General features: G+C 51.2%; 2 protein-coding genes across 2 annotated transcripts in view; both read left to right on the forward strand.

The window, feature by feature from the left end:
• The window catches only part of LOC135405395 (zinc finger protein 239-like), a 669,637-nt gene that overhangs the window by 373,943 nt on the left and 269,264 nt on the right, over window positions 1-26,430 (forward strand). The gene's annotated exons all lie outside the window — the stretch shown is intronic.
• LOC135405521 (zinc finger protein 239-like) lies at window positions 288-1,473 on the forward strand. Its single transcript, XM_064640228.1, has one exon. It carries the CDS (start codon window positions 293-295, stop codon window positions 1,115-1,117), a length of 825 nt encoding a protein of 274 aa, XP_064496298.1. The 5' UTR covers window positions 288-292; the 3' UTR covers window positions 1,118-1,473.

The raw sequence follows: 26,430 nt of genomic DNA on the forward strand, positions 1-26,430 counted from the left end.
ACAGGATGCCCGGTGAGTTCTAGAGATGGACTTGGGCAGGAGGAACCCCCAAGCCAACGTGCTCAGTCCTTGTTTTCCCCCCCCAGGCAGGTGAGGAGGAAGTCAGTGTCCCTTTGGGCGGGTGTTGTGCTGGCTCTGTCAGCCGAGCATGGCCCCGGCTGCAGGACAACCCCGCTGGCGCCGCCGTCCTGCCGGGGCCGGAGTTGGGGGGATGTCCTTGGCCTTCCCTGTGCGCCGGAGGCAAATCCCCTGCCTGTCCTTCTTGCTTCCTGCCCCAGGCCCCGAGCTGAGGATGGAGAGCCTGGAGGACAAATCCCCCCATGAGACCCTGGTGGGAGAGGCCGTTTTGAAGGGCTCCACGGCGCAGGAAGGCAGCGGGGAGGAAAAGGGCCGGAGATCCCCCCACAGGAGGGGCTCCAAAGCCATCCCAGGGTGCTCTGAGGTGGAAAGAGCCAGCTTGTGTCGGGAAGGCGGCTGGAGCTTGAGGCGGAGCTCCGACTTGGTGGTCCCTGAGCAGCCTCCCAGCAGGGAGAAGCCCTTCAGGTGCTTGGAATGTGGGAAGAGCTTCAGGAAGAGCTCCATCCTTATCCGACACCAGCACATCCACACTGGTGAACGGCCCTACATGTGTGGGGAATGTGGGAAGAGCTTCAACCAGAGCTCCCACCTCATCAAACACCAGCGCATTCACACTGGGGAACGGCCCTACACATGTAGGGAATGTGGGAAGAGCTTCAGTGTCAGCTCCAACCTGATCCAACACCAGTGCATCCACACTGGGGAACAGCCCTACAAGTGTTGGGAATGTGGGAAGACCTTCAACTACAGGTCCAGCCTCCGCACCCACCAGCTCATCCACACCGGGGAACGGCCCTACAAGTGCTTGGAATGTGAGAAAAGGTTTCCGACCAGCTCAGATCTCCTCGTGCACCAGCGGACGCACACGGATGAGAGGCCCTTCCGCTGCACCGACTGCGGGAAGGGCTTCAAGCACAACTCCACCCTCATCATCCACCAGCGCATCCACACTGGAGAGAGGCCGTACAAGTGTGGGGAGTGTGGGAAGAGCTTCACGCACAGCTCTGCCTTGACCAGACACCAACGGATCCATCGATAAGGGAAGCCCTACCAGTGCCCCGACTGCAGGAAGAGCTTCAGACGCTGCTTCCACCCCGAATGAAGCCCCTGATGTTGAGGCAACCCCTGCAGTCCAGTGACTGTCAGTCCATCCCTTTCGACCACAAAGGGCCAGTCCCCTTTCAAGGGAGCAGGTTCTTCCAACAGAACCCTTCTTGGGGGTGTGTGGAGATTCCTACCTTGGCTGGGGACCCCCCAAGGTCACTGCTGGAGGTTGAGAGCAGAGATCTCCCCACGAGCATTGGTCTGGGGGAGTTCCATCCATCTCTAATTAAGAATTATTGCTTTTGTGCCAGCTTGAGTAGAATTGCTTCAACAATTGCTTTAGTGTAGAGCACTGTTTTATGTTATCCTCTTCTCCTGGTAGTTTTAGTGTTTGTATTGTGCAGTAAATAATTCTCATGAAGATCTTTTGTCTGATCGTTTGTAACCCTAAATAAATTCATTTTTATCAATAGATTTTATTTGCAATCATTAAAACCTGTGGGACAAAAGTGGTTCAGCCTCATATGCTGGCTGTGTTCAGCCACCAAAGAGAAACACAGGCTACCAACCATGTTCCAAGTGGTTTCCACTTTGGCAAACAGCACTCTCTGGATGGAAAACACCAGTCAAGGCCAAAACATTCCTTGTTGATCCTGATTAAGTGAATGCAGCTGCTGCTGCCTTAACTTGTTCCCACAAAACTTCTCAGGGTTCCTTTGCTTCCAGGAGGTCCCACATGTCCCAATGGCCCCCTGATTCCATGAGCTTCCACAGTCTCCAAAGGTTCGTTTAGTTCCATGAGGTCCTGCAGTCCCAAAATGCCCTTTGGATTCTCGGAGATTTCCCATTGTCTCAGGGTCCCTTGTGCTTCAGAAGGAGCTGCAGTGGGACAGTGGCCCCTTGGTTCAGTGAGCTCTGCAGTGTTCCAGGAATCCTTGGGTTCCAGGAGAGCCTGCAGTTTCACAAGGGCCACTTGAATGCAGGAGGTTCTGCAGGGTCTCAATGGCCCCTGGATTCTGGGAGGTTCAGAAATATCTCCGGGCTCCCTTGGTTCCAGGAGGACACTCATGTCAGCAGGAACCCTTGGTTCCAGGAGATTTGACAGTGTCCCAGAATTCCTTTGATTTCATGAGGCCCTGGATTGTCCCAATGGACTCCTGATTCCATCAGCCCCCTCAATGTCACAATGGTCCCTTGGTTCCAGGAGTTTCCACAGCATCTCAGAGTTCCTTTTGTTCCATGTGGACCTGCAGTGTCACAATGGGCCCCGAATTCCAGGGGTTTTCTCAGGGTGACAGTGCTGCCTTTAACCAGAACTATAAAAAGGAAAAACAATTAGAAGTTCCCTGATAACCGTGGCCTGATTCTGACAAGTGAGGCAGAAATTACCCACTGCCCAGCAAAAACCAGTGGGGCCAGCCAGTGGTCTCTGCCCTGGCAGCCCAGTTTCCCCAGTCTCATCTCAAAATGACCAATTATACTGAAGCAAAGAGCACTGGAATTAGTGCAACAAGCCCCAGTCTGACTTTGACACCTGCCCACGTGTCCTGTTTTCTGCTGCTCTACAGACTTCCTTGTTTAAAATACAATGGAAAAACAAACAGTTTTTGGGGTTGTTTTGGTTTTGGGCTTGGGGTTTTTTTCCCTCCCACTGTTCTCATTAACCTCATTTCAAATCTATTTCGGTGTTTGAAGATGAATTAAAATTTTGAATGATTTTTAATGTTAATGCCTTGACCAAAGTATCAAAACATGAAAAATACAAAAAAACCTCACAAAGCTGTCCATTTTTGTCACAGTCAAACACTCAGAAGTACTAACATAAGCACAGTAAAACCCCCATAAGGAAGATCATTAAAATAATTTTAATATTTACATATTAATATATTTTTAATAACCTTAACATAAGGAAATTTAATTCCTGACATCAGCTTTCCCCACCTATGTGTTTTATATATATGTGTTTTAATATAAGTAGATTGTGAGAGATCACAAGGGAAGCAGTTTGCTCACACTTATGGCCGATTTCACACAGTCCAAATTCACAGCAAAAAGGAAGTTCCTGAGTTGTTTCAGGGTTTTCCGTGTTTATACATTTATTTATTTATTTTTTATATTTAAGGCGTAGGAATTCAAATTTATATTTGGGTACCATTTTATTCAAACATTTTTTTTATTTAAACATTTTTTACGTATTTATATTTTTTATATATTTGAGGCATAGGAATTTGAATTTATATTTGGATACCATTTTATTCAAACATTTATTTTATTTAAACATTTCTTATATTTTTATTTATATATTTTTTAATATATTTAAGGCGTAGGAATTTGAATTTTTATTTGGATACCATTTTATTTAAATATTTATTTTATTTAAACATTTATTTTATTTAAACATTTATTTTGTTTAAACATTTTTTACATATTTATATTTTACCACCATCAGATGTTCTGTAAGCACAGCAGTCAAAGCACAACTCACGTAGGTTTGGGTATTTTTAGCTAAGGCTGTTTGCCAGGTTTCTCAGATTTGGAGAGGAATTCCCGGTAAGATGTGACTTTATTCACAGATGCACTCTTTTTTGGGTGTTAGTTTGAAATAATAAACTTTATTGCATTGAGCAAAGTATGTCCACTTCAATAAAGCTCCTCGTGTTTTCAAGTATTTTCCCTCTTCTCTTAAAAAAATGGAAAATAAACATCAGTGTTTCAACTAAACATTATCTACGCTCACCAGAGAGGGCAATACTGGATCTTTCAGGATCCACACATTTGGATGCTTTTGCAATTGGTGATTGAAGCAACTTCTTTTGTAGACAACTGTTTCACTAAGTAAATTAAGGCTTTCACATTCAGCCCCTTCTTTTAGGTAAGGATTATAAAGCAGAAAAGGAGGGAAGAATTACTCGGTATGTAACTGTAAGGCCAAAGTCTTACTCAAGAAAACAAATGTGACAACAGCTCATTTACAACCCAATGAGAAAACAAACAAAAATGCACCCAGAAAGATTTAGGAGTCATGTGAAGATGAATATAAAAATGGAACATGAGTCACATGTTTTAGAGATTCGAGCAGATGACTGGGGGCTAGAAAGGTGTCAGTGGATAGCACAGGAAGAGTTTTGAGGAAGAGCTGGAAGGAGAAACCTGGCAAGAAATCTGCTGTTCTACACAGACCTGCAGTGGGAAAAACAGTTTAAGACTTCTGAAGGAACAAAGTAATAAAACTCACAGAGCCCAGGAGTAGAAGAGATTCAATACTTGCCAAAAAGCATCAAAACTAAGCTCATGGACACGCATTAAAAACTGAATTCCTCCAATTCATGAATTCCACTTTTTTGCTTCGGGACTGAACTTGGTGATAAAACTGGTCCAAAGTCACAAAATGTGGCAGGGACAACAAAAGGTCAAGACCAAATTCATTTTAGTTATAGAAAATTGGAAAAGATTCTGTTCCTGTATTCATCCAGTAGAGATGAATAATTTTTTTAATTATTAATTTTAATTTTATTTTTTCTACTCAATCCTGCCAATGTTGTGGTTTTTTGACTATATGAGGAATGATCTGAAGTCTATCAGCTCACAGTTTAATTTAAAAAGAAATAAAATCAAACAAGCAGAAAACCATCCTGGCATTACAGATCATTTTGTGCAAAGCCAGACCTTTGTGAAGGTCTTTTTTTAAAAAGCTAAGAAGTAAATGTTATTAAGGAAGAACAACTTACCAAGCCCTTCGACCAAGAGCAGCTATTTTGCTTACAGTGAGCAAATCAATTGCTCCACACGTGCAGGGAATATGGGATATTAAAACACTTGAATTAAAATTAAAAATAATAAAGAAATCCTAAGGACCAAGCATTAGCCTGTGAATATTACACAAGTCCCATCCCTGAATGAAAAAACAAACAAACAAGCATTACAGATGACAGCATATGCTACAAAAGACATTTTATAAAAAACTTTCAAGTATCACCAGGGAATGTGTTATCAAAGAATGTGTCTTCAATGCACCACATCCTCTTCTGTGACATCGCATGTCTCCTATGACATCACATCTTCCTCTGCGACATCGCATACCTCTTTGTGACATCGCAGATTTTCTCTGACATCACATCCTCCTCTGTGTCATCACAGCTTCCCTGTGACATCATATCCTCCTCTGTGAATTCACAGCTCTCCTATGACATCACTGCTCTCTTGTGACATCACATCCTCCTCTGTGACATCACATCCTCCTCTGTGACATTACATCCTCTTCTGTGACATCACATCCTCTTCTATGACATCACATGTCATCTATGATATCCTCCACTGTGACATCACAGTCTCCCTACAACATCACATCTTCCTCTGTGACATCACATCCTCTTCTGTGACATCACATCGTCCATTCTGACATCACATCCTCCTCTCTGACATCACATCCTCCTCTCTGACATCACATCCCTCCTCTGACATCACACCCTCATCTGTGACATCACGTCCCCCTCTGTGTCATCGCATGCCTCCTGTGACATCACATCCTCCATGTGACATCACATCCTCCTCTGTGACATCACAGCTCTCCTATGACATCACAGCTCTCCTGTGACATCACATCCTCCTCTGTGACACCACAGCTCCCCTGTGACATCACATCCTCTTCTGTGACATCGCATGTCTCCTCTGACATCACATCCTTCATCTGTGACCTCACAGCTCTCGTATGAGATCACATCCTCCTTTGTAACATCACAGCTCTCCTGTGACATCACATCCTGCTCTGTGACATCACAGCTCTCCTGTGACATCACAGCTCTCCTATGAAATCACACCTCCTCTGTGACATCACAGCTCCCCGGAGACATCACATCCTCCTCTGTGAATTCACAGCTCTCCTATGATATCACAGCTCTCTTGTGACATCACATCCTCCTCTGTGACATTACATCCTCGTCTGTGAATCGCATGTCACCTATGATATCATATCCTTCCCTGTGACATCACATCCTCTTCTGTGACCCCACATCCTCTTCTGTGACACCACATCCTCTACGGTGACATCACATCCTTCTCTTTCACATCACATCCTCCTCTGTGACATCACATCCTCCTCTGTGACTTCACTGCTCCCTGTGCCATCACGTGCTCCTTTGTGACATCACATCCACTTCTGTGACATCGCATGTCTCCTATAACATCACATCGTCCTCTGTGACATCACATTTTCCTCTATGATATCACAGCTCTTCTGAGATATCACATCGTCCTCTGTGATATGGCATGTCTCCTATGACATCACATCCCCGTCTGTGACATCACACCTCTCCTGTGACATCACATCCTCCTCTGTGACATCTCAGCTCTCCTTTGACATCACAGTTCTCCTGTGAGACCACATCCCTCTCTGTCACATCGCATCCTCTTCTGTGACATCGCATCGTCCTCTGTGACATCACAGCTCCCTGTGATATCAAATCCTTCTCTGTGACATCAGATGCTCCTCTGTAACGTCACATCCTCCCCATGATGTCATAACCTTCTCTGGGACATCACAGCTCCCCTGTGATATCACATCCTCTTCTGTGACATCACATTCTCCCCTGTGACATCACATCCTCCCCTGTGACATCACATTCTCCGCTGGGACATCACATCCTCCTCTGTGACATCACATCCTCCCCTGTGACATCACATCCTCCTCTGTGACATCAAATCCTCTTCTGTGACTTCACATCCTCCCCTGTGACATCACATCCTCCTCTGTGACATCACATCCGCCTCTATGATATCACAGCTCCCTGTGACATCCCATCCCCCTCTGTGACATCACATCCTCCCCTGTGATAGCACATCACCCTCGGTGACATCACATCCTCCCCTGTGACATCACATCCTCCCCTGTGATAGCACATCGCCCTCGGTGACATCGCGTGTCTCTCCTGTGTGACATCACCGCTCTCCCATGACGTCAGATCCTCCGCTCTGGCATCACATGCTTCCTGTGACATCAGATCCCCCTCTGTGACATCACATCCTCCCCTGTGACATCACATCTCTACTGTGACATCACAGCTCTCCTGTGACATCACATCCACCTCTGTGATATCACGTCTCCTATGGCATCACAGCTCTCCTGTGACATCACATCCTCCTCTGTGGCATCACAGCTCTCCTATGACATCACAGCTCTCCTCTGACATCACATTGTCCTCATTGACATCCCATCCTCCTCTCTGACATCTCAGTTCCCTGTGACATCACATCCTCCTCTGTAACATCACATCCCCCTCTGTGACATCGCATCCCTCCTCTGTGACATCACATCATCCTCTGTGACATCACAGCTCCCTGTGACATCACATCCTCCCCTGTGATATCACATCGCCCTCGGTGACATCGCGTGTCTCTCCTGTGTGACATCACCGCTCTCCCATGACGTCAGATCCTCCGCTCTGGCATCACATGCTTCCTGTGACATCAGATCCCCCTCTGTGACATCACATCCTCCCCTGTGACATCACATCTCTACTGTGACATCACAGCTCTCCTGTGACATCACATCCACCTCTGTGATATCACGTCTCCTATGGCATCACAGCTCTCCTGTGACATCACATCCTCCTCTGTGGCATCACAGCTCTCCTATGACATCACAGCTCTCCTCTGACATCACATTGTCCTCATTGACATCCCATCCTCCTCTCTGACATCTCAGTTCCCTGTGACATCACATCCTCCTCTGTAACATCACATCCCCCTCTGTGACATCGCATCCCTCCTCTGTGACATCACATCATCCTCTGTGACATCACAGCTCCCTGTGACATCACATCCTCCCCTGTGATATCACATCGCCCTCGGTGACATCGCGTGTCTCTCCTGTGTGACATCACCGCTCTCCCATGACGTCAGATCCTCCACTCTGGCATCACATGCTTCCTGTGACATCAGATCCCCCTCTGTGACATCACATCCTCCCCTGTGACATCACAGCTCTCCTGTGACATCACAGCTCTCCTGTGACATCACATCCTCCTCTGTGAAATCACGTCTCCTATGGCATCACAGCTCTCCTGTGACATCACATGCTCCTCTGTGACATCACAGCTCTCCTATGACATCACAGCTCTCCTCTGACATCACATTGTCCTCATTGACATCACATCTTCCTCTCTGACATCTCAGCTCCCTGTGACATCACATCCTCCTCTGTGACATCACATCCCCCTCTGTGACATCGCATCTCTCCACTGTGACATCACATCATCCATTGTGACATCACATCCTCCTCTCTGACATCACATCCTCCTCTATGACATCACATCCCTCCTCTGACATCACACCCTCATCTGTGACATCACGTCCCCCTCTGTGTCATCACATGCCTCATGTGACATCACAGCTCTCCTGTGACATCACATCCTCCTCTGTGACATCACAGCTCTCCTATGACATCACAGCTCTCCTGTGACATCACATCCTCCTCTGTGACATCACAGCTCCCCTGTGACATCACATCCTCTTCTGTGACATCGCATGTCTCCTCTGACATCACATCCTCCTTTGTGATATCAAAGTTCTTGTATGTTATCACATCCTCCTCTGTGACATCACAGCTCTCCTGTGACATCACATCGTCCTCTGAGACATCGCAGCTCTCCTATGACATCACATCCTCCTCTGTCACATCACAGCTCTCCTATGACATCACATCCTCCTCTGTGGCATTGCATGTCTCCTATGACATCACATCCTCCTCTGTGAATTCACAGCTCTCCTATGACATCACAGCTCTGCTGTGACATCACATCCTCCATGTGACATCACATCCTCCTCTGTGACATCGCATGACTCCAATGCACCACATCCTCTTCTGTGACATCGCATGTCTCCTCTGACATCACATCCTTCATCTGTGACCTCACAGCTCTCGTATGAGATCACATCCTCCTTTGTAACATCACAGCTCTCCTGTGACATCACATCCTGCTCTGTGACATCACAGCTCTCCTGTGACATCACAGCTCTCCTATGAAATCACACCTCCTCTGTGACATCACAGCTCCCCGGCGACATCACATCCTCTTCTGTGACATCGCATGTCTCCTATGACATCACATCCTCCTTTGTGATGTCCCAGCTCTCGTATGAGATCACATCCTCCTCTGTGACATCACAGTTCCCCTACGACATCACATCCTCCTCTGTGAATTCACAGCTCTCCTATGATATCACAGCTCTCTTGTGACATCACATCCTCCTCTGTGACATTACATCCTCGTCTGTGAATCGCATGTCACCTATGATATCATATCCTTCCCTGTGACATCACATCCTCTTCTGTGACCCCACATCCTCTTCTGTGACACCACATCCTCTACGGTGACATCACATCCTTCTCTGTGACATCACAGCTCTCCTATGACATCACAGCTCTCCTGTGACATCACATCCTCCTCTGTGACATCACAGCTCCCCTGTGACATCACATCCTCTTCTGTGACATCGCATGTCTCCTCTGACATCACATCCTCCTTTGTGATATCAATGTTCTTGTATGTTATCACATCCTCCTCTGTGACATCACAGCTCTCCTGTGGCATCACATCGTCCTCTGAGACATCGCAGCTCTCCTATGACATCACATCCTCCTCTGTCACATCACAGCTCTCCTATGACATCACATCCTCCTCTGTGGCATTGCATGTCTCCTATGACATCACATCCTCCTCTGTGAATTCACAGCTCTCCTATGACATCACAGCTCTGCTGTGACATCACATCCTCCATGTGACATCACATCCTCCTCTGTGACATCGCATGACTCCAATGCACCACATCCTCTTCTGTGACATCACATGTCTCCTCTGACATCACATCCTTCATCTGTGACCTCACAGCTCTCGTATGAGATCACATCCTCCTTTGTAACATCACAGCTCTCCTGTGACATCACATCCTGCTCTGTGACATCACAGCTCTCCTATGACATCACAGCTCTCCTGTGACATCACAGCTCTCCTATGAAATCACACCTCCTCTGTGACATCACAGCTCCCCGGCGACATCACATCCTCTTCTGTGACATCGCATGTCTCCTATGACATCACATCCTCCTTTGTGATGTCCCAGCTCTCGTATGAGATCACATCCTCCTCTGTGACATCACAGCTCCCCTACGACATCACATCCTCCTCTGTGAATTCACCGCTCTCCTATGATATCACAGCTCTCTTGTGACATCACATCCTCCTCTGTGACATTACATCCTCGTCTGTGAATCGCATGTCACCTATGATATCATATCCTCCCCTGTGACATCGCCTCCTCTTCTGTGACCCCACATCCTCTTCTGTGACAGCACATCCTCTTCTGTGACATCACATCCTTCTCTTTCACATCACATCCTCCTCTGTGACATCACATCCTCCTCTGTGACTTCACTGCTCCCTGTGCCATCACGTGCTCCTTTGTGACATCACGACCACTTCTGTGACAACGCATGTCTCCTATAACATCACATCCTCCTCTGTGACATCACTGCTTCCTTGTGACATCACTTCCTCCTCTGTGACATCGCATCATCCTCTGTGACATCAGATCCTCCTCTGTGACATCACATCCTCCCGTGTGACATCACATCCTCTTCTTCGACATCGCATGTGTCCTATGACATCACATTCACCTCTGTGACATCACAGCTCCATGTGACATCACATCCTCGTCTGTGACATCACATTCTCTCCTGTGACATCACATCATCCTCTGCGACATCGCATACTTGTCTGTGACATCGCAAGTCTTCTATGACATCACATCCTCCTCTGTGTCATCACAGCTTCCCTGTGACATCACATGCACCCCTATGACATCACAGCTCTCCTATGACATCACAGCACTCCTGTGACATCACATCCTCCTCTGTGACATCATTCCCTCCACTGCGACATCACATCCTCCTCTCTTACATCGCATGCCTGCTATGACATGAAATCCGCCTCTTTGAAATCACAGCTCCACTGTGACATCTCAGATCTTCTTTGACATCACATCCTCCTTGGTGACATCACATTTTCCTCTGTGAACTCACAGCACTCCTTTGACATCACATCCTCCTCTGTGACATCAAATCCTCCTCTGTGACATCACATCCTCCTCTGTGACATCTCATGTCTCCTATGACAACATATTCTCCTCTGTGACATCACATCCCTCCTGTGACATCAGATCCTCCTCTGTGACGTCACATCCTCCCCTGTGATGTCACATCCTCCACTGTGACATCACAGCTCCACTGTGACATCACAAGTTTTCTGTGAGGACAAATCCTCCTCTGTGACATCACATCCTCCTCTATTACATCAAATCCTCCTCTGTGACATCACGTCCTCCTCTCTGACATCACATCCCCCTCTATGGCATCACAGCTCCCTGTGACATCACATTCCCCTCTGTGACACCGCATGTCTCCTCTGTGACATCACGTCTTCCTCTGCGACATCGGATGTCTCCTATTAGATCACATCCTCCTCTGAGAACTCACAGCTTCACCGTGACATCATAGCTCTCCTGTGACATATCTCCCTCTGTGACATCGCATGTCTCCTCTGACATCACATCCTCCTCTGTGACATCACAGATATATTACATCACATCCTCCTCTGTGACATCACAGCTCCACTGTGACATCACATCTCCACTGTGACATCACAGCTCTTCTGTGAAATCATATCCTACTCTGACATGACATCCTCCTCTGTGACATCATATCCTCATCTGTGACATCACAGCTCCCCTGTGACATCACATCCTCCTCTGTGACATCGCATGTTTCCTATGACATGACATCCTCCTCCGTGACATCCCATTCCCCTTGACATCACATCTTTCTCTGTGACATCACATCCTCCTCTGTGACATCACAGCTCCCTGTGACATCACATCCTCCCTGTGACATCAGGTTCTCCCTTGTGACATCAGGTCCTCCACTGTGACATTTTATCCTCCTCTCTGACTTCATAATCATCATATAACATCACTCCTCCACATGACATTACAGCTCCCCTATGATATCACATCTTTCTTGTGACATCAGATTTCTCCTGTGATATCATATCATCCCTGTGATGTCACATCCTGCCCTGTGACATCATATCATCCCTGTGTCATCAAGGCTTCCCTATGATGTCACATCCATCATATGACATCACACCTCTCCTGAGATATTATATCCTCCCTTTGACATCATGGCCTGCCCTGTGACATCACATCGTCCCTATGACATCACAGTCCCCCCTGTGACATCACATCCTCCCTGTTACATCACATTCTTCTTGTGACATCACAGTTTGCGAATGACATCACTTTCTTCCTATGACATCACATCTCCCATATTAAGTCACAACCATATGCCATCACATCTCTCATATGACATCACATCCATCATATGACATCACATCCTTCCTGACACATCACACCTTCCCCGTGACGTCACATCCTTCATGTCCCCTAAGACATCACAGCCATCATATGACATCACATTTCCCTTATGACAGCACACCTACCTTGTGACATCACATCCTTCCTGTGACATCACATCTCCCCTGTGACATCACATCTCCCCCCTGACATCACATCCATCATATTCTGGGATAATGCAGGACCACATGAAATCAAAGGAATTTTGGGACACTCTCAAACCTCCTGGAACCAAGGGAGCCTTGAAATATTTCTGAACCTCCCAGAATCCAGGGGACATTGGGACCCTGCAGAACCTCCTGCATTCAAGTGGCCCTTGTGAAACTGCAGGCTCTCCTGGAACCCAAGGATTCCTGGAACACTGCAGAGCTCACTGAACCAAGGGGCCACTGTCCCACTGCAGCTCCTTCTGAAGCACAAGGGACCCTGGGACAGTGGGAAATCTCCAAGAATCCAAAGGGCATTTGGGGACTGCAGGGCGTCATGGAACTAAATGGAAGCTTTGCAGACTGTGGAAGCTCATGGAATCCAGGGGCCAATGGGACATGTGGGGTCTCCTGGAGGCAAAGGAACCCAGAGAATTTCTGTGGGAACGAGTTAAGGCAGCAACAGCTGCATTCAGTTAATCAGGATTCAAAAGGAGTGTTTTGGCTTTGACTGGTGTTTTCCATCAAGAGAGTGCTGTTTGCCAAAGTGGAAAGCCACTTGGAACGCTCTGCATGGCAGCCTGTGTTTTTGTCTGGTGGCTGAACACAGCCAGCACATGAGGGGAGGGGAATGTGTGGGATCAGGGCACTGCTTTGGGGCCATGCTGATAATTCCAGTGGACTAAAAGACAAAGCCCAGCCGCTGTTTCCAAAGGAACCCCAATGAAAGGGGGATGCCAGAAAGATGAGTGGACAAGTCCCAAAATGGAACTCTGTGTGTGCAGCCTCATTTTCTCCTTCAGCGCCCACAGGAGAGGGGGCAAAAAGTGAGGGTTGGGAGCCCAAAAGTATTTGGGGGGAAATTGGGGATTGAAAGGACAACGGGAAAGTGGGAGAAACAGGGAGAAGGGTGGAAAAGGGGGGGTGGTCTGGCAGGTTCAATGGTCCCATGAGGGTCTTTGAGCACCACGTTTTGACAAAGGGGGCTGGCCCCCCTGAGCTCCCAACTTACTGTGGGGTGCTGGGGGCTGCTGGATCCAATCTCAGCTTTGGATTATGCAAACACTTTCAGTTTAGAGGAATTACAGAGGAATTACTCAACCACTTTTGTCCCCCAGGTTTTGATGATGGCAAATCACATTTATTGACAGAAATGGATAGAAATGAATTATTTAGGGTTACAAATGATCAAACAAAAGATCTTCATCAGAATGACTTACTGCACAAATGACACTCTAAAACTACCAGGAGTACAGGATAAAATAGGACAGTGCTCTACACTAAAGCAATTGTTGAAGCAATTCTACTAAAGCTGAAACAAAAGCAAGAATTCTTAATTGGAGATGGATGGAACTCCCCCAGACCAATGCTCGTGGGGAGATCTCTGCTCTCAACCTCCAACAGTGACCCTGGGGGGTCCCCAGCCAAGGTAGGAATCTCCACACACACCCCCCACACAGAAAGGGTTCTGTTGGAAGAAGCTGCCCTTGTGAAAGGGGACTGGCCCTTTCTGGTCAAAAGGGATGGACTGACAGTCACTGGACTCCAGGTGTTGCCTCATGATCAGGGGTTTCAATTGGGGTGGAAGGAGCGGCTGAGCTCTTCCCGCAGTCGGGGCACTGGTAGGGCTTCCCTTATTGGTGGGTCCGTTGGTGTTTGGTCAAGGTAGAGCTGTGGGTGAAGCTCTTCCCACACTCCCCACACTTGTAGGGCCTCTCTCCAGTGTGGATGCGCCGGTGGGTGACAAGGTGGGAGTTCCGGTTGAAGCCCTTCCCGCAGTCGGTGCAGCGGAAGGGCCTCTCATCCGTGTGCGTCCGCTGGTGCACGAGGAGATTGGAGCTGGTCTGAAACCTCTTCCCACATTCCAAGCACATGTACGGCTGTTCCCCAGTGTGGATGCGCTGGTGTCGGATCAGGTCGGAGCTGTCCCTGAAATTATTCCCACATTCCCCACACGTGTAGGGCCGTTCCCCAGTGTGGATGCGCTGGTGTCGGATCAGGCTGGAGCTGTCCCTGAAGTTCTTCCCACATACCCTACATGTGTAGGGCCGTTCCCCAGAGTGGATGTGCTGGTGGGTGAAGAGGTTGGAGCTCTTTCTAAAGCTCTTCCCACATTCCAAGCACTTGTAGGGCTTATCCCTTCTGGGAGGCTGCTCAGGGACCACAAGGTCAGAGGTCTGGCTCAAGCTCCGGCCGCCTTCCCGGCACAGGCTGGCTCTTTCCTCCTCAGAGCACCCTGGGATGGCTTTGCAGCCCCTCCTGTGGGGGGATCTCTGGCCCTTTTCCTCCCCGCTGCCTTCCTGCGCCGTGGAGCCCTTCAAAACGGCCTCTCCCACCAGGGTCTGCCAGGGGGATTTGTCCTCCAGGCTCTCTGTCCTCAGCTCAGGGCCTGGGGCAGGAAGCATCCCTTTCCTGGGCTGTTCCCTGGTGTGGATGCGCTGGTGTCCGATCAGGTGGGAGCTCTGCCGGAAGCACATTCCACATTCCCCACATACGTATGGACGTTCTCCAGTGTGGATGTGCTGGTGGCTGAGGAGGTGGGAGCTCTTCCTGAAGCTCTTCCCACATTCCAAGCACTTGTAGGGCCGTTCCCCAGTGTGGATGCGACGGTGGGAGTGGAGGGTGGAGTTGTCACTGAAGCTCTTCCCACATTCCCCACACATGTAGGGACGTTTCCCAGTGTGGATGTGCTGGTGGGTGAGGAGGTTAAAGGTCTGCCGGAAGCTCTTCCCACATTCCCCACACGTGTAGGGACGTTCACCAGTGTGGATGTGCTGGTGTCTGAGCAGGTTGGTGCTCTCCCTGAAGCTCTTCCCACATTCCAAGCATTTGAAGGGCTTCTCTCTGCTGGGAGGCTGCTCAGGGACCACCAGGTCGGAGCTCCCCCTCAAGCTCTGGCCGCCTTCCCGGCACAGGCTGGCTCTTTCCTCCTCAGAGCACCCTGGGATGGCTTTGGAGCCCCTCCTGTGGGGGGATCTCCAGCCCTTTTCCTCCCCGCTGCCTTTCTGCGCCGTGGAGCCCTTCAAAACGGCCTCTCCCACCAGGGTCTCATGGGGGGATTTGTCCTCCGGGCTCTCCGTCCTCAGCTCGGGGCCTGGGGCAGGAAGCAAGAAGGACAGGCAGGGGATTTGCCTCCGGCCCACAGGGAAGGCCAAGGACATCCCCCCAACTCCGGCCCCGGCAGGACGGCGGCGCCAGCGGGGTTGTCCTGCAGCCGGGGCCATGCTCGGCTGACAGAGCCAGCACAACACCCGCCCAAAGGGACACTGACTTCCTCCTCACCTGCCTGGGGGGCCCAAGGCATCTTCCTCTTCCTCGCAGCCTCCTCCTCCATCTGCCCAAGCTTTGGGAAGGACAAATCCTGATGGGGGGAAAACAAGGGCTGAGCACGTTGGCTTGGGGGTTCCTCCTGCCCAAGTCCATCTCTAGAACTCACCGGGCATCCTGTGTCGATAAAAACCTCCAAAACACCAAGATTCAGCTCAGAAAAACCCAAACCGCTGACATTCAGGCAAAAAACCTTCAGAAATAGGAAGAAGACCCTTATTCCCTCAAACTTAGGATTCAGCTAAAAATACTCCAAAATATGAAGATTAGCCCAAAAAATTCTACCAGAAGTTCCCCCTCTCTGGTCTTTCCCTTTCTGAGGTTTGGAGGGTCTCCCCTGTCTGGGAAGCTGGGGGTCCCACTTAGGGATGCTTGGAGTGTTGGAGGTGCAATGGTTTCCTTCTCCTGTGACTCTCGCCTTCGGGGTGCCACGTTCCCAGACATTCCCCCTCTCCAGGTTCTCCACTATGTTGTCTCGGGGATCCCAGAGGTCCCTACTGTCCAGGCTTCCCCTCCTCCGCTTCTCCCGTTTCAGGCTCCTTGGTCGCTTCTCTTTCCCCTTTCCCATCGTGGCCGCTCCGCTCACCCAACAGCTGCAAGAAGGGCAGGGACAGGGGCGGAGCAGCAACAGCAAAAGCAGGAAAACAAGCACCTCCCCCCTTATCCCGTGGGTGCCTGGGAAGGGGGAACGCGTCCCAAATATCCTGGGGGGAGCATGGGGGGTTGGGACATACTCGGGCTGCCAGCACAGATTTCCCTGCAAAGTCGGCAGGGAGTCAAGCTCTAGAGAGGGGATTGTGCCCCATGCATGGGATTGCAGAGCCTCCCTCGGGTCCCCAGCAGGAATCAGCAGCAAGGAATAGAAACAAAAGGCCCCCCTGAAGATTTCAGGGGGAGTGTCCTGTAGGAAGAGACAGTGTCACCCCACCAGAGCAGGGCTGGCAAGTGGGAGGTTGCTCCAGGGGTCTGCAAGAGGCCTCGTGCTCTGCTCGGTCCCACCAGTGCCTGGTACCAACACCCCCGGCTGCCCCCGGCCCTGGGCAGCTCTGTTGTCACAGGTTGTGCCCTCACCGTGGCCCTACAATGGCCCTGCCTGTCCCTCACCCGTGGCCCTGTCCCTTGGCTCTCTCTCTGCCAGCTCAGTGTGGGGCACACAGGCTGGGGGTCCCTCCCAAGCCCCCCGGGCAGCCGGCGTTGGCTGGGGGGATGTGAGGGCTGGGCCTGCTCAGCACAGCCCCGGCCTCGTGCCCAGCGCCTCTTTCCTGACCCACACAAGAGCTTCCCAGCCCCCCCAGGGTTCCCCTGCTGCTGCCTCTGCTCCTGGCCCTGCCTTTGCTGCTCCCTTGGCTGGGGCAGCGGCTGCAGGGGGGGATGGCAGCAGCTTCAGCTCCACGGCACTTCCTGGGGGGAGCTCAGCCCGGGGGGGACGGGCAGGGACCTGATGGGGATGGACAGGGGCCCAGCAGGGACAGCCAGGGCCTGCAGGGGAAGGCACAGGGACAACCAGGCCCCCCACACTGACACTGCTGTCTCTGCTCCTCCTTGCAGGCTCCGTGGCCAGGCACAGTTTGTGTTCCTGGGTGCCCACCATCTCAGCACTTGGAGACGCTCAAATCAGCGCCCGCAGCTCTGCAGCAAAGCCCCAGCTCACCTGGCACACAGGGGATGGACACAGCACCTGCTCGGGGATGGGCACCTTCTCCTCTTCCCCACCACAGGGCTCTCCTTCCTCAGCAGCACCTCTGCCTTGCACTTATTCTCAGCCTCACCTCAGGGACACCTCTGGGCTCACCTCCGCGCCACTTCTCAGCCTCACCTCAGGGCCTGGGCTCAAGGACAGGAACCAGCAGGGAGGGGACATCATGTGCAAGCTGAGGGCTGCCTGCTTGCACTGGCCTCTGGGCTTCTGTCTCCTTCTACAACCAGCCCACAACTTAGCCTGCTTTTCTAACACCACACATTTACACACTAACCTTGGAGATATATATGGACAGACATCTCAATCACCCTGGGGATAGAGCCTCAAGCATGTGCTGCCATAGGAATGGCAATCACAGAATCACAAAATCAGCCAGGTTGGAAAAGACCTCTGAGATCATCAAGTCCAACCCTGGATCCAACCCCGCTGTGCTTCCCAGACCATGGCACTGATGCCACATCCACTCTCACCTCAAACACCTCCAGGGACGCTGACTCCACCCCCTCTCTGCCCAGCCCATTCCAAGGCCTGATGACTCTCTCAGCAAAAAATTGCTTCCTAATATCCAACCTAAACCTCCCCTGGCACAGCTCAAGACCCAGCCCTCTTGTCCTACTGCTGCTTCCTGGCAGAACAGCCCCACCCCCACCTGGCTCCAACCTCCTGGCAGGGACTTGCAGAGAGTGATGATTCATCCTGGGGACCTAAAGGGAGCCTCAGCAATCCCATCCATGGGGCACAATCTCCTCTCCAGAGCTTGACTCACTGCAGACTTTGCAGGGAAATCTCTGCTCGCAGTTGCATCCTGAGCCCAAGGTCAGTTTGTATCCCCAAGTGCTGATCCAATGGGTGCCCTGGAATTGGAGCCTGGGCTCTAATTAATCTCTCCTGTGCTGCCAAACAGCAGGAGCTGTATGGCCAAGGGACAAACTCTGTGATCCCTGTCAGTGTCCATGATCCCTGTCAGTGTCCGTCAGGGAAATTGGGAGGAGGAAATGAAGAAATTGGTTTGGAACTAAACTGGCGTTAAAGTGGGAAAAACCTCCTTCCATGGAAATAAAACTCAGACAGTTTTTCCTGGGCTGAACAAGCTCATTCAGGGATGAAGGACTGGGACTTCTGTGGACACTTGTGCTGGTTTCTTTGGACACTCGTGTTCGTTCAGAGAGCCCCTGGAAACACTCTGCTGTTCACTCCCAGTGCCACCAGTGCCTGGGTCCTGTCTGCAGCAGCAGATTGCAGAGGGACGGGAGAAATGCTTTTCTGAGCCTCTGGGCTGGACACAGGCACAGCCTGACCCTGAACCCAAGGGAAACAAAGACAAATTCCATGGTTTTAGCTGGACCAAGGCTGGGGGGGTTTCCTGAGGGCAGCACTACACCAGACTTTTGTGTGTGTGTGTGAGACAGGCAGAAGCACAAACACCTGCACAGCCCAGAGCAGTCAGTGTGGGGCTGTGCTTGCTGCTGCAGAGAACCCCAGGGAACAAACCCAGGCAATACTTTGGGTTTATTCCTTGCTCTGTGCCAATGGAATAGAATGTTCCACAGGAGCTCAGTCCCCCTCTGTGGCACTCGGTGGCTTGAAGCTGAAGAGGGGGAGGGGTCAAGTGCAAGGTCCCTTCTGAAGTGTGTGTCCCTAAGGAGGACACTTGCCTTATTATTGCTTATTATGTGTAATATCTTACAGATATATCATACAAGAGCTAAAGATGGATTCTATAGAATATGTGCCATATATATGATACAGAATATATCTGATTATTGCTTTATCTGTCTGTCCAGACAGATATTGTGTATGCAGAGATATTGTATTTGAGGGATATGTTTCTCTCACTACCCTGTGAGCTCCACTCCCAAGGCCAGCAAATTCCTGAAGCTCCCCCTTCTGTGCCCTGCAAGTTTTGGCAGATTTGCAAGAGCAGGGGAATCATTCCCTGCAGCCCCTTTGCACTGTAGGAAATGGGAGCCCTGTGCACATCCTGCTGCCTCCAGATTCCATTCTGGGTGTGGGAACGACCCTGTGGGGAGCAAAGAAATGCCTGGTTCTGCAGGAGCTGCAGATGCTCAAGGGGCAGCAGGACCAAGTCAGGGGCCTGGGGGGCTTTGGGGTGCGGGAGGGTCCTGGGGGAGCTGGGGAGGGGCTTTGGAGAGTGGGGGTACAGACCAGGACAGACCAGTACAGACACCAGTACCTCCTCACTGTTCCCCAGATCTCTCCTGGAGCTGGGCCACCTTGTCGTGGGACACATGAGCCCCCCCAGTGCCCTCCCAGTACAGCCCAGTGCCCCCAGTACAGCCCACTGTGTTCCTGTCCCAGGGTGCCGGGTGATCCCTCTTTGAGAGGGTTTGGAATGGATTTGAGGGGGGGGCTGGGGGAGATTTGAAGGGATCTGGGGGATGTTAGATGGGGATTTGGGGGGGGTTGGGGGTCTTTGGGTGTATTTGGGAGAGTTAAAAAGGGTTTTGGGGGCATTGGGGCATCAAAGGGATCGGGGGGGGGAGGAGATTAAAGGAAAAATGGAGGTTAAGGGACATTTTGGGGGGGTTAAAAAGGCCTGTGGGGGAGAGGAGGGGCTGCACCAAGAGCAGGTGAGTCCTGAGCCCCTCTCTCAGTGTCCCCGAGACCTTCTTGGTGTCCCCAGTTCCCCCTTTGACACCCCGAGACCCCCCTGGTGTCTCCAATGTCCCCAGGCCCCAATTCCCCCCTTGACACCCCCAATTCCACTGTTCTCAAACCCCTCCCCACTGTCTCCAAACCCCATCCCTGATGTCCCCAACCCTCCATCTCACCACAGGAGCCCCCCCTGTTCCCTCTGACCACAACCACTCCCCCTACCCACAGTCACAGAAAGGCCAAGGGCATCTGGGGACACATTGGGGACAACTGGGGGGCTTTGTGGGTACTGGGTGATTACTGGGGGATACTGGGACACACTGGGGGGAACCAAGGGGCACTGGGAGGGACTGGGGAGTTACTGGGACATTACCAGGACACAGCAGGGGACACTGGGAGGTTACTGGGCCATACTGGGGATTACTGGGTGCTCACTGGAGGATCACTGGGCCATCCTGGGGGGCAGTGGGAGGTCACTGGGACACACTGGCTGGTCACTGAGGGGGTCACTGGGCCATACTGAGGGCCAGTAGGAGGTCACTGGGATATACTGGGGGCACTGAGATCCCCTTAGTTGGTTCTGCTACATCTCCCCCCTGGACTTTTGGGGGCACCCCCAGGACCCCTCCCCTGAGGGCTGGGAGATCCCCTGAACCCCACTGCTGGGCTCTAGGGGACACCCAGGTCCCCCTTCCTTTGGGGTCTCTGTGTGCTGAGTTTTGGGGGTCTCTGGGGTTCGAGGGGGGAATTGGGATCCCCTTTCCCTGGGGTCGGTTCGCTGGGCTGGCAGAGGCGCTGGGGTGGGATGGGAAATGGCCTCATAGGAGTTTTAGTTGGCCGTGGCCAGACTGGACTGACACGGAGACCCCCCAAAATCCAGGCAAAACCCCTGAAACCCCCTCAGAAATCCACTCTGGAACCATCAAAACCTCCTCAAAAACACCCCAAATCCCCTCAGAGACCTCATCTTCCCCCCAGAACACCCTAAACCCTCTCAGTGACCTGCAAAATCCACCTGGGATCCCCGAGGCCCTTTCAGGGACCTCAAAACCCCCCTCAGGGACCCTCAAAACTGCTTCAAAGACCCCCCCCCGCAAAGCCCCCAGGACCTCCCAATTCCCTCGGAGACTCCAAAACTCCTTCAGGGATTCCCAAACCCATTCAGGGACCTTTAACCTCCCCCCTAAGTCCCTTCGCGACACCAAAGCTCCTTAGAGACCCCCAAAACCTCCTCAGGGACCTCTAAAAGCCCCTAAGGGACCACAAAACCACAGAACAGCAGAAGAGCTTTCTGTAAAGGAAGGGAGCAAAGAATCTGAGAAGGACGAGACCAAGGAAAAACTGAAGCAAAGCAATAAAATCATCCTGGCCCTTGCAGTTTTTCCTTCACCTTTTTCTCACTTTTCCTTTTTTTAGGGTTCTTTTTTTGGTTGGGTGGTTTTGAATTTTTTTTCCGAGGGACTTTCTCGGCAATCGAATCGAACATCCGGGTTCTTGGGAGGCCTCCGGGCCCCGCGGCCCCCGAGACGGTTCCAAGGCCCTGCGCTCTGACCCTCGGGAACCCCCGAACCCCCGCGCTAAACCCTCCCGAGCCCTCCAGCCTTTCCACCCACAGCCGCGCTCCCCGCAGCCCCCGAGGGGATCCCCAGACCCCGCTCTCCCGCACCCCCCGCCGGCACTCAGAACTCACCGACCGACCCGCCGCCATCACCGATTCCCGGCAGCCAACACGGCGGGGCGGGGGCGGGTCTGCGGGGGCGTGGCCGCGCGCTGATTGGCTGCGGCGGCGTTCTCTGAACGCGGTGCGCGCGCAGCCGGGAATCGGTGATGGCGGCGGGGCCTGCGGTTCGCTCTGAGTGCTGTGAGTCCCCCCGGGGGGGCTCGGGAGGGTTTAGCGGGGGGGTTCGGGGATAACCGAGGAGGTTTTGAGGGGTCCCTGAGGGAGTTCGATGTCCTGAGGGGACTCAGGGGGTGGTTGAAGGTTCCTGAAGGGGTTTGGGGGTCTCTGAGGGGGTTTTGGTTTCTGAGGAGATTTGGGGGGTGCCAGGTGAGCTTTGGGGGTCTCTGAGGAGGTTTGGGGGTCCTGGCGGGACCTTTTAGGCAGTTTTGGGGTCTCTAGGGGGTTTACGGGGTCTTAGACGGTTTTGAGGGTCTCTGAAGGGGATTAGGGGGTCTCTAAAGGGGACTGGGGGGTCCCAGGTAGGTTTTGCGGGTCACTGAGAGGGTTTAGAGGGTGCTGGGGAGGGATAAGGTCTCTGAGGGCATTTGAGGGGACCTTGAGAAGGTTTTGATGTGTCGAGGGGGATTTCAGGAGTTTTGAGGGCATTTTGGAGGGGTCCCCTAAAGCCCAGCAGTGGGTCCAGGGGGTCCCCCAGCCCCCAGGGGAGGGGTCCTAGGGATGCCCCCCAAAATCCGGGGGGGGAAATGTACCACATCCGGGTAAGGGGATCCCTAGACCCCAGTATATCCCAGTGACTTTCCAGTGACCCCTTCAGTGACCAGCCAGTGTGTCCCAGTGACCTCCCACTGCCCCCCAGGATGGCCCAGTGATCCTCCAGTGAGCACCCAGTAACCCCCAGTATGGCCCAGTAACCTCCCAGTGTCTCCCCGTGTGTCCTGGTAATCCCCCAGTAACTCCTCAGTCCCTCCCAGTGTCCCTCAGTAACCCCCCAGTCCCTCCCACTGCCTCCTGGTTCCCCCCAGTGTGTCCCAGTATCCCCCAGTAATCACGTAGGGCCCTGCAAAGCCCCTCAACTCTCCCCAATGTTTCCCCAGATGCCCTTGGCCTTTCTGTGAGGGTGTGGGGGGGGTGTTTTTGTGGTCAGGGGGTCCAGGGGGGCTCCTGGAGTGAGATGGAGGGTTGGGGACATGAGGGATGGGGTTTGTGGACAGTGGAATTCGGGGTGTCAAGGGGGCGATTGGGGCCATGAAGAGGCCCTGGGGACATTGGAGATACCAGGGGGGTCTCGGGGTGTCAAGGGAGGAACTGGGGACACCAAGAGGGTCTTGGGGACACCAGGGGGGGTCTCAGGACTCACCTGATCTTGGTGCAGCCCCTCCTCTGCCCGCCCAGGCCTCATTAACCTCCCCCAAATGTCTCCTAACCCCCATTTTCCCTTTAATTCCCTCCCCCCATAGGTACCTTTGACCCCTCAATGTCCCCAAGACCTCTTTTAACTTCCCTAAAGGCACTCAAAACCCCCAAATCCCCATCCAAACTCCTCAAATCCCCCCAAATCTCTCCCAGCCTCCCCTCAAATCCCTTCCAACCCCCCCAGAGAGGGATCACCCACACCCTGGGACAGGAACACAGTGGGCTGTACTGGGGGCACTGGGCTGTACTGGGAGGGCACTGGGGGGGCCTCAGGTGTCCCACGACAAGGTGGCCCAGCTCCAGGAGAGATCTGGGGAGCAGTGAGGAGGTACTGGTCTGTCCTGGTCTGTCCTGGTCTGTACTGGTCTGTCCTGATTTGTGCCCCCAATCCCCAAAGCCCCTCAGGGAGGATGTGATGTCACAGGGGAGCTGTGATGTCACAGAGGAGGACACAATATCACAGGGATTATATGATATCACAGGATAGATGTGATGTCATATGCTGGATGTGATGTCATAGAGGATATGTGATTCCACACGAAGGATACGATGTCACAGGGGATATTGTGATGTAACAGGGATGATCTGATATCACAAGGGAAATGTGATGTCGTATGATGGATGTGACGTCATGAGGGAACTGTGATGTCAGAGGAAGGATGTAATGTCATATGGGGGTTTTGTGATGTCATGGGGAGGATGTGATATCACAGGGAAGGACGTGACATCATAGGGATGATATGAACTCACCGGAGAGGTGTGATGTCATATGATGGTTGTGGTGTCACAGGGGAGATCTGATGTCATAGGGGAGATGTGATGTCATGGGGAGGTCTGATGTCATAGGGGAGATGTTATGTCACAGGAAGTATGTGATGTCATATAATGGATATGACGTCATAGAGGAGGCTTGATGTCAAAACAAGGATGTGGTATCAGAAGGGAGATGTGATGTCACAACAAGGATGTGATGTCACAGGAGAGATGTGATGTCGCGGGAAGGATGTCATGTCACAGGACAACTGTGATGTCATGGAGAGGTGTGATGTCATAGGCGGATGTGATATCACAAAAAGGATGTGATGTCACAGGGGAGGACGTGACATCAGAGGAATTATATGATATCACAGGAGATGTGTGATATCATATTATGGATGTGATGTCACAGAGAAGCTGTGATGTCACAGGGGAGGACGTGACATCACAGGGATGATATGATATCACAGGAGATGTGTGATGTCATATGATGTATGTGACCTCATAGGGGAGATGTGATGTCACAGGAAGAATGTGATGTTATAGGGAAACTGTGATGTCGTGATAAGGATGTGACATCATAGAGGAGATGCGATGTCACAGGAGAACTGTGATGTCACTGGGGAGGATGTCACGTCACATGGGTGATATGGTATCAGAGGAGTGATGTGATGTCATCTGATCGATCTGATGTCATAGGAGAGATGTGATGTCACAGGAAAGATGTAATGTCACAGGGGAGGATGTGATGTCACAAGTATTATATGATCTCACAGGAGAGATGTGATGTCATATGATGGATGTGACATCATAAGGGAAATGTCATGTCACAGGAAGGATGTGATATCATAGGGGAGCACATGTCGTCACAGGGATGATATGAGATCACAGGAGACATAATGTCATATGATGGAAGTGACATCACAGGAAGATAGCGATGTCACGGGGAGGATGTGATGCCACAAGGGAGAGATGTGATGTCATATGGTGGTTGTGATGTCATACGGGAGATGTGATGTCACAGGAAGGATGTGATGTCACAGGGAGGATGTGATGTCACAGGTGAGCATGGGATGTCACGGGGATGACAAGATGTCACAGGAAGGATGTGATGTCATGATAATTGTGATGTCATAGGAGAGGATGTGATGTCAAAGGGGAGCTGTGATGTCACAGAAAGGATGTGATGTCACAGACCAGATGTGATGTCACAGGAAGGATGTGATGTCACAGAGGGAGGAAGTGACATCACAGGAATGATTCCATCGGGGATGTGATGTCACAGGAGAGGATGTGATGTCACATGGCAGGTGTGATGTCACAGAGGAGCTGTGATGTCGCAGGAAGGATGTGATGTCACGAGGCAGCTGTGATGTCACAGGGTAGGACGTGACATCACAGGGATGATGTCATATGGGGAGATGTGATGTCACAAGGATGATGTAATTTCATAGGGGAGCTGTGATGTCATGGTGACAATATGGTATCACAGGAGAGATGTGATGTCATAAGATGGATGTGACGTCAGCTGTGATATCACAATGGAGGTGTGATGTCATAGTGAAAGTGTGATGTCATAATGGAGATGTGATGTCACATGAAGGTTGTGATGTCATATGATGGTTGTGACATCATAAGGGATGATGTGATGTCACAGGAAGGATGTGATGTCATGAGGAGAATGTGATGTCATAGAGGAGTGACCAACCTTACTCCAGCTAAAGACATGGAATTTGTCTTTGTTTCCCTTCGATTCAAGGTCAGGCTGTTTTATTTCCATTGATGTCTAGAGATGAGTTAGGGGGAGCTCTTTTGGTGAGGAAGGAGTTGTTTACTCTGGAGCATTTGAACTCAGCCTTTGTTCCTGGTTTCTTCCCACTCTTTCAGAGCAGTTCATTTCCCAGGGTGAAAGCTCTGATTCCCCAGCACAGTCAGGTTCTCCTGAGCTCAGGATCTTTCACTGGTCTCATTTTTCTCCAGTATTAATTCTGTGCCGAATTCTTGCTTCCTAGGTCAGTGAAATGTTAGAGGACAGAGAATCTCACCTTGATCTTGGACAGAACACTTCTAGACTTCTTTATTCTATTGAATTCTTCCCTATTAGTTCCGGATGACAGGACACCCATGTGGAAAGTCCCTTGTCTGGTTTTCAGGACTTAAAACAGATGCTTTTCTGATGTGGGTATTTATTGGAGTGTTATTTATTC

This window comes from Pseudopipra pipra, chromosome W (assembly GCF_036250125.1).
Source record: "Pseudopipra pipra isolate bDixPip1 chromosome W, bDixPip1.hap1, whole genome shotgun sequence".
Lineage (NCBI taxonomy): Eukaryota > Metazoa > Chordata > Aves > Passeriformes > Pipridae > Pseudopipra > Pseudopipra pipra.

Bases quoted from the DNA above. Each gene is read 5' to 3' on its own strand.
- LOC135405521 (XM_064640228.1), top strand. From the start codon at position 293: ATGGAGAGCCTGGAGGACAAATCCCCCCATGAGACCCTGGTGGGAGAG.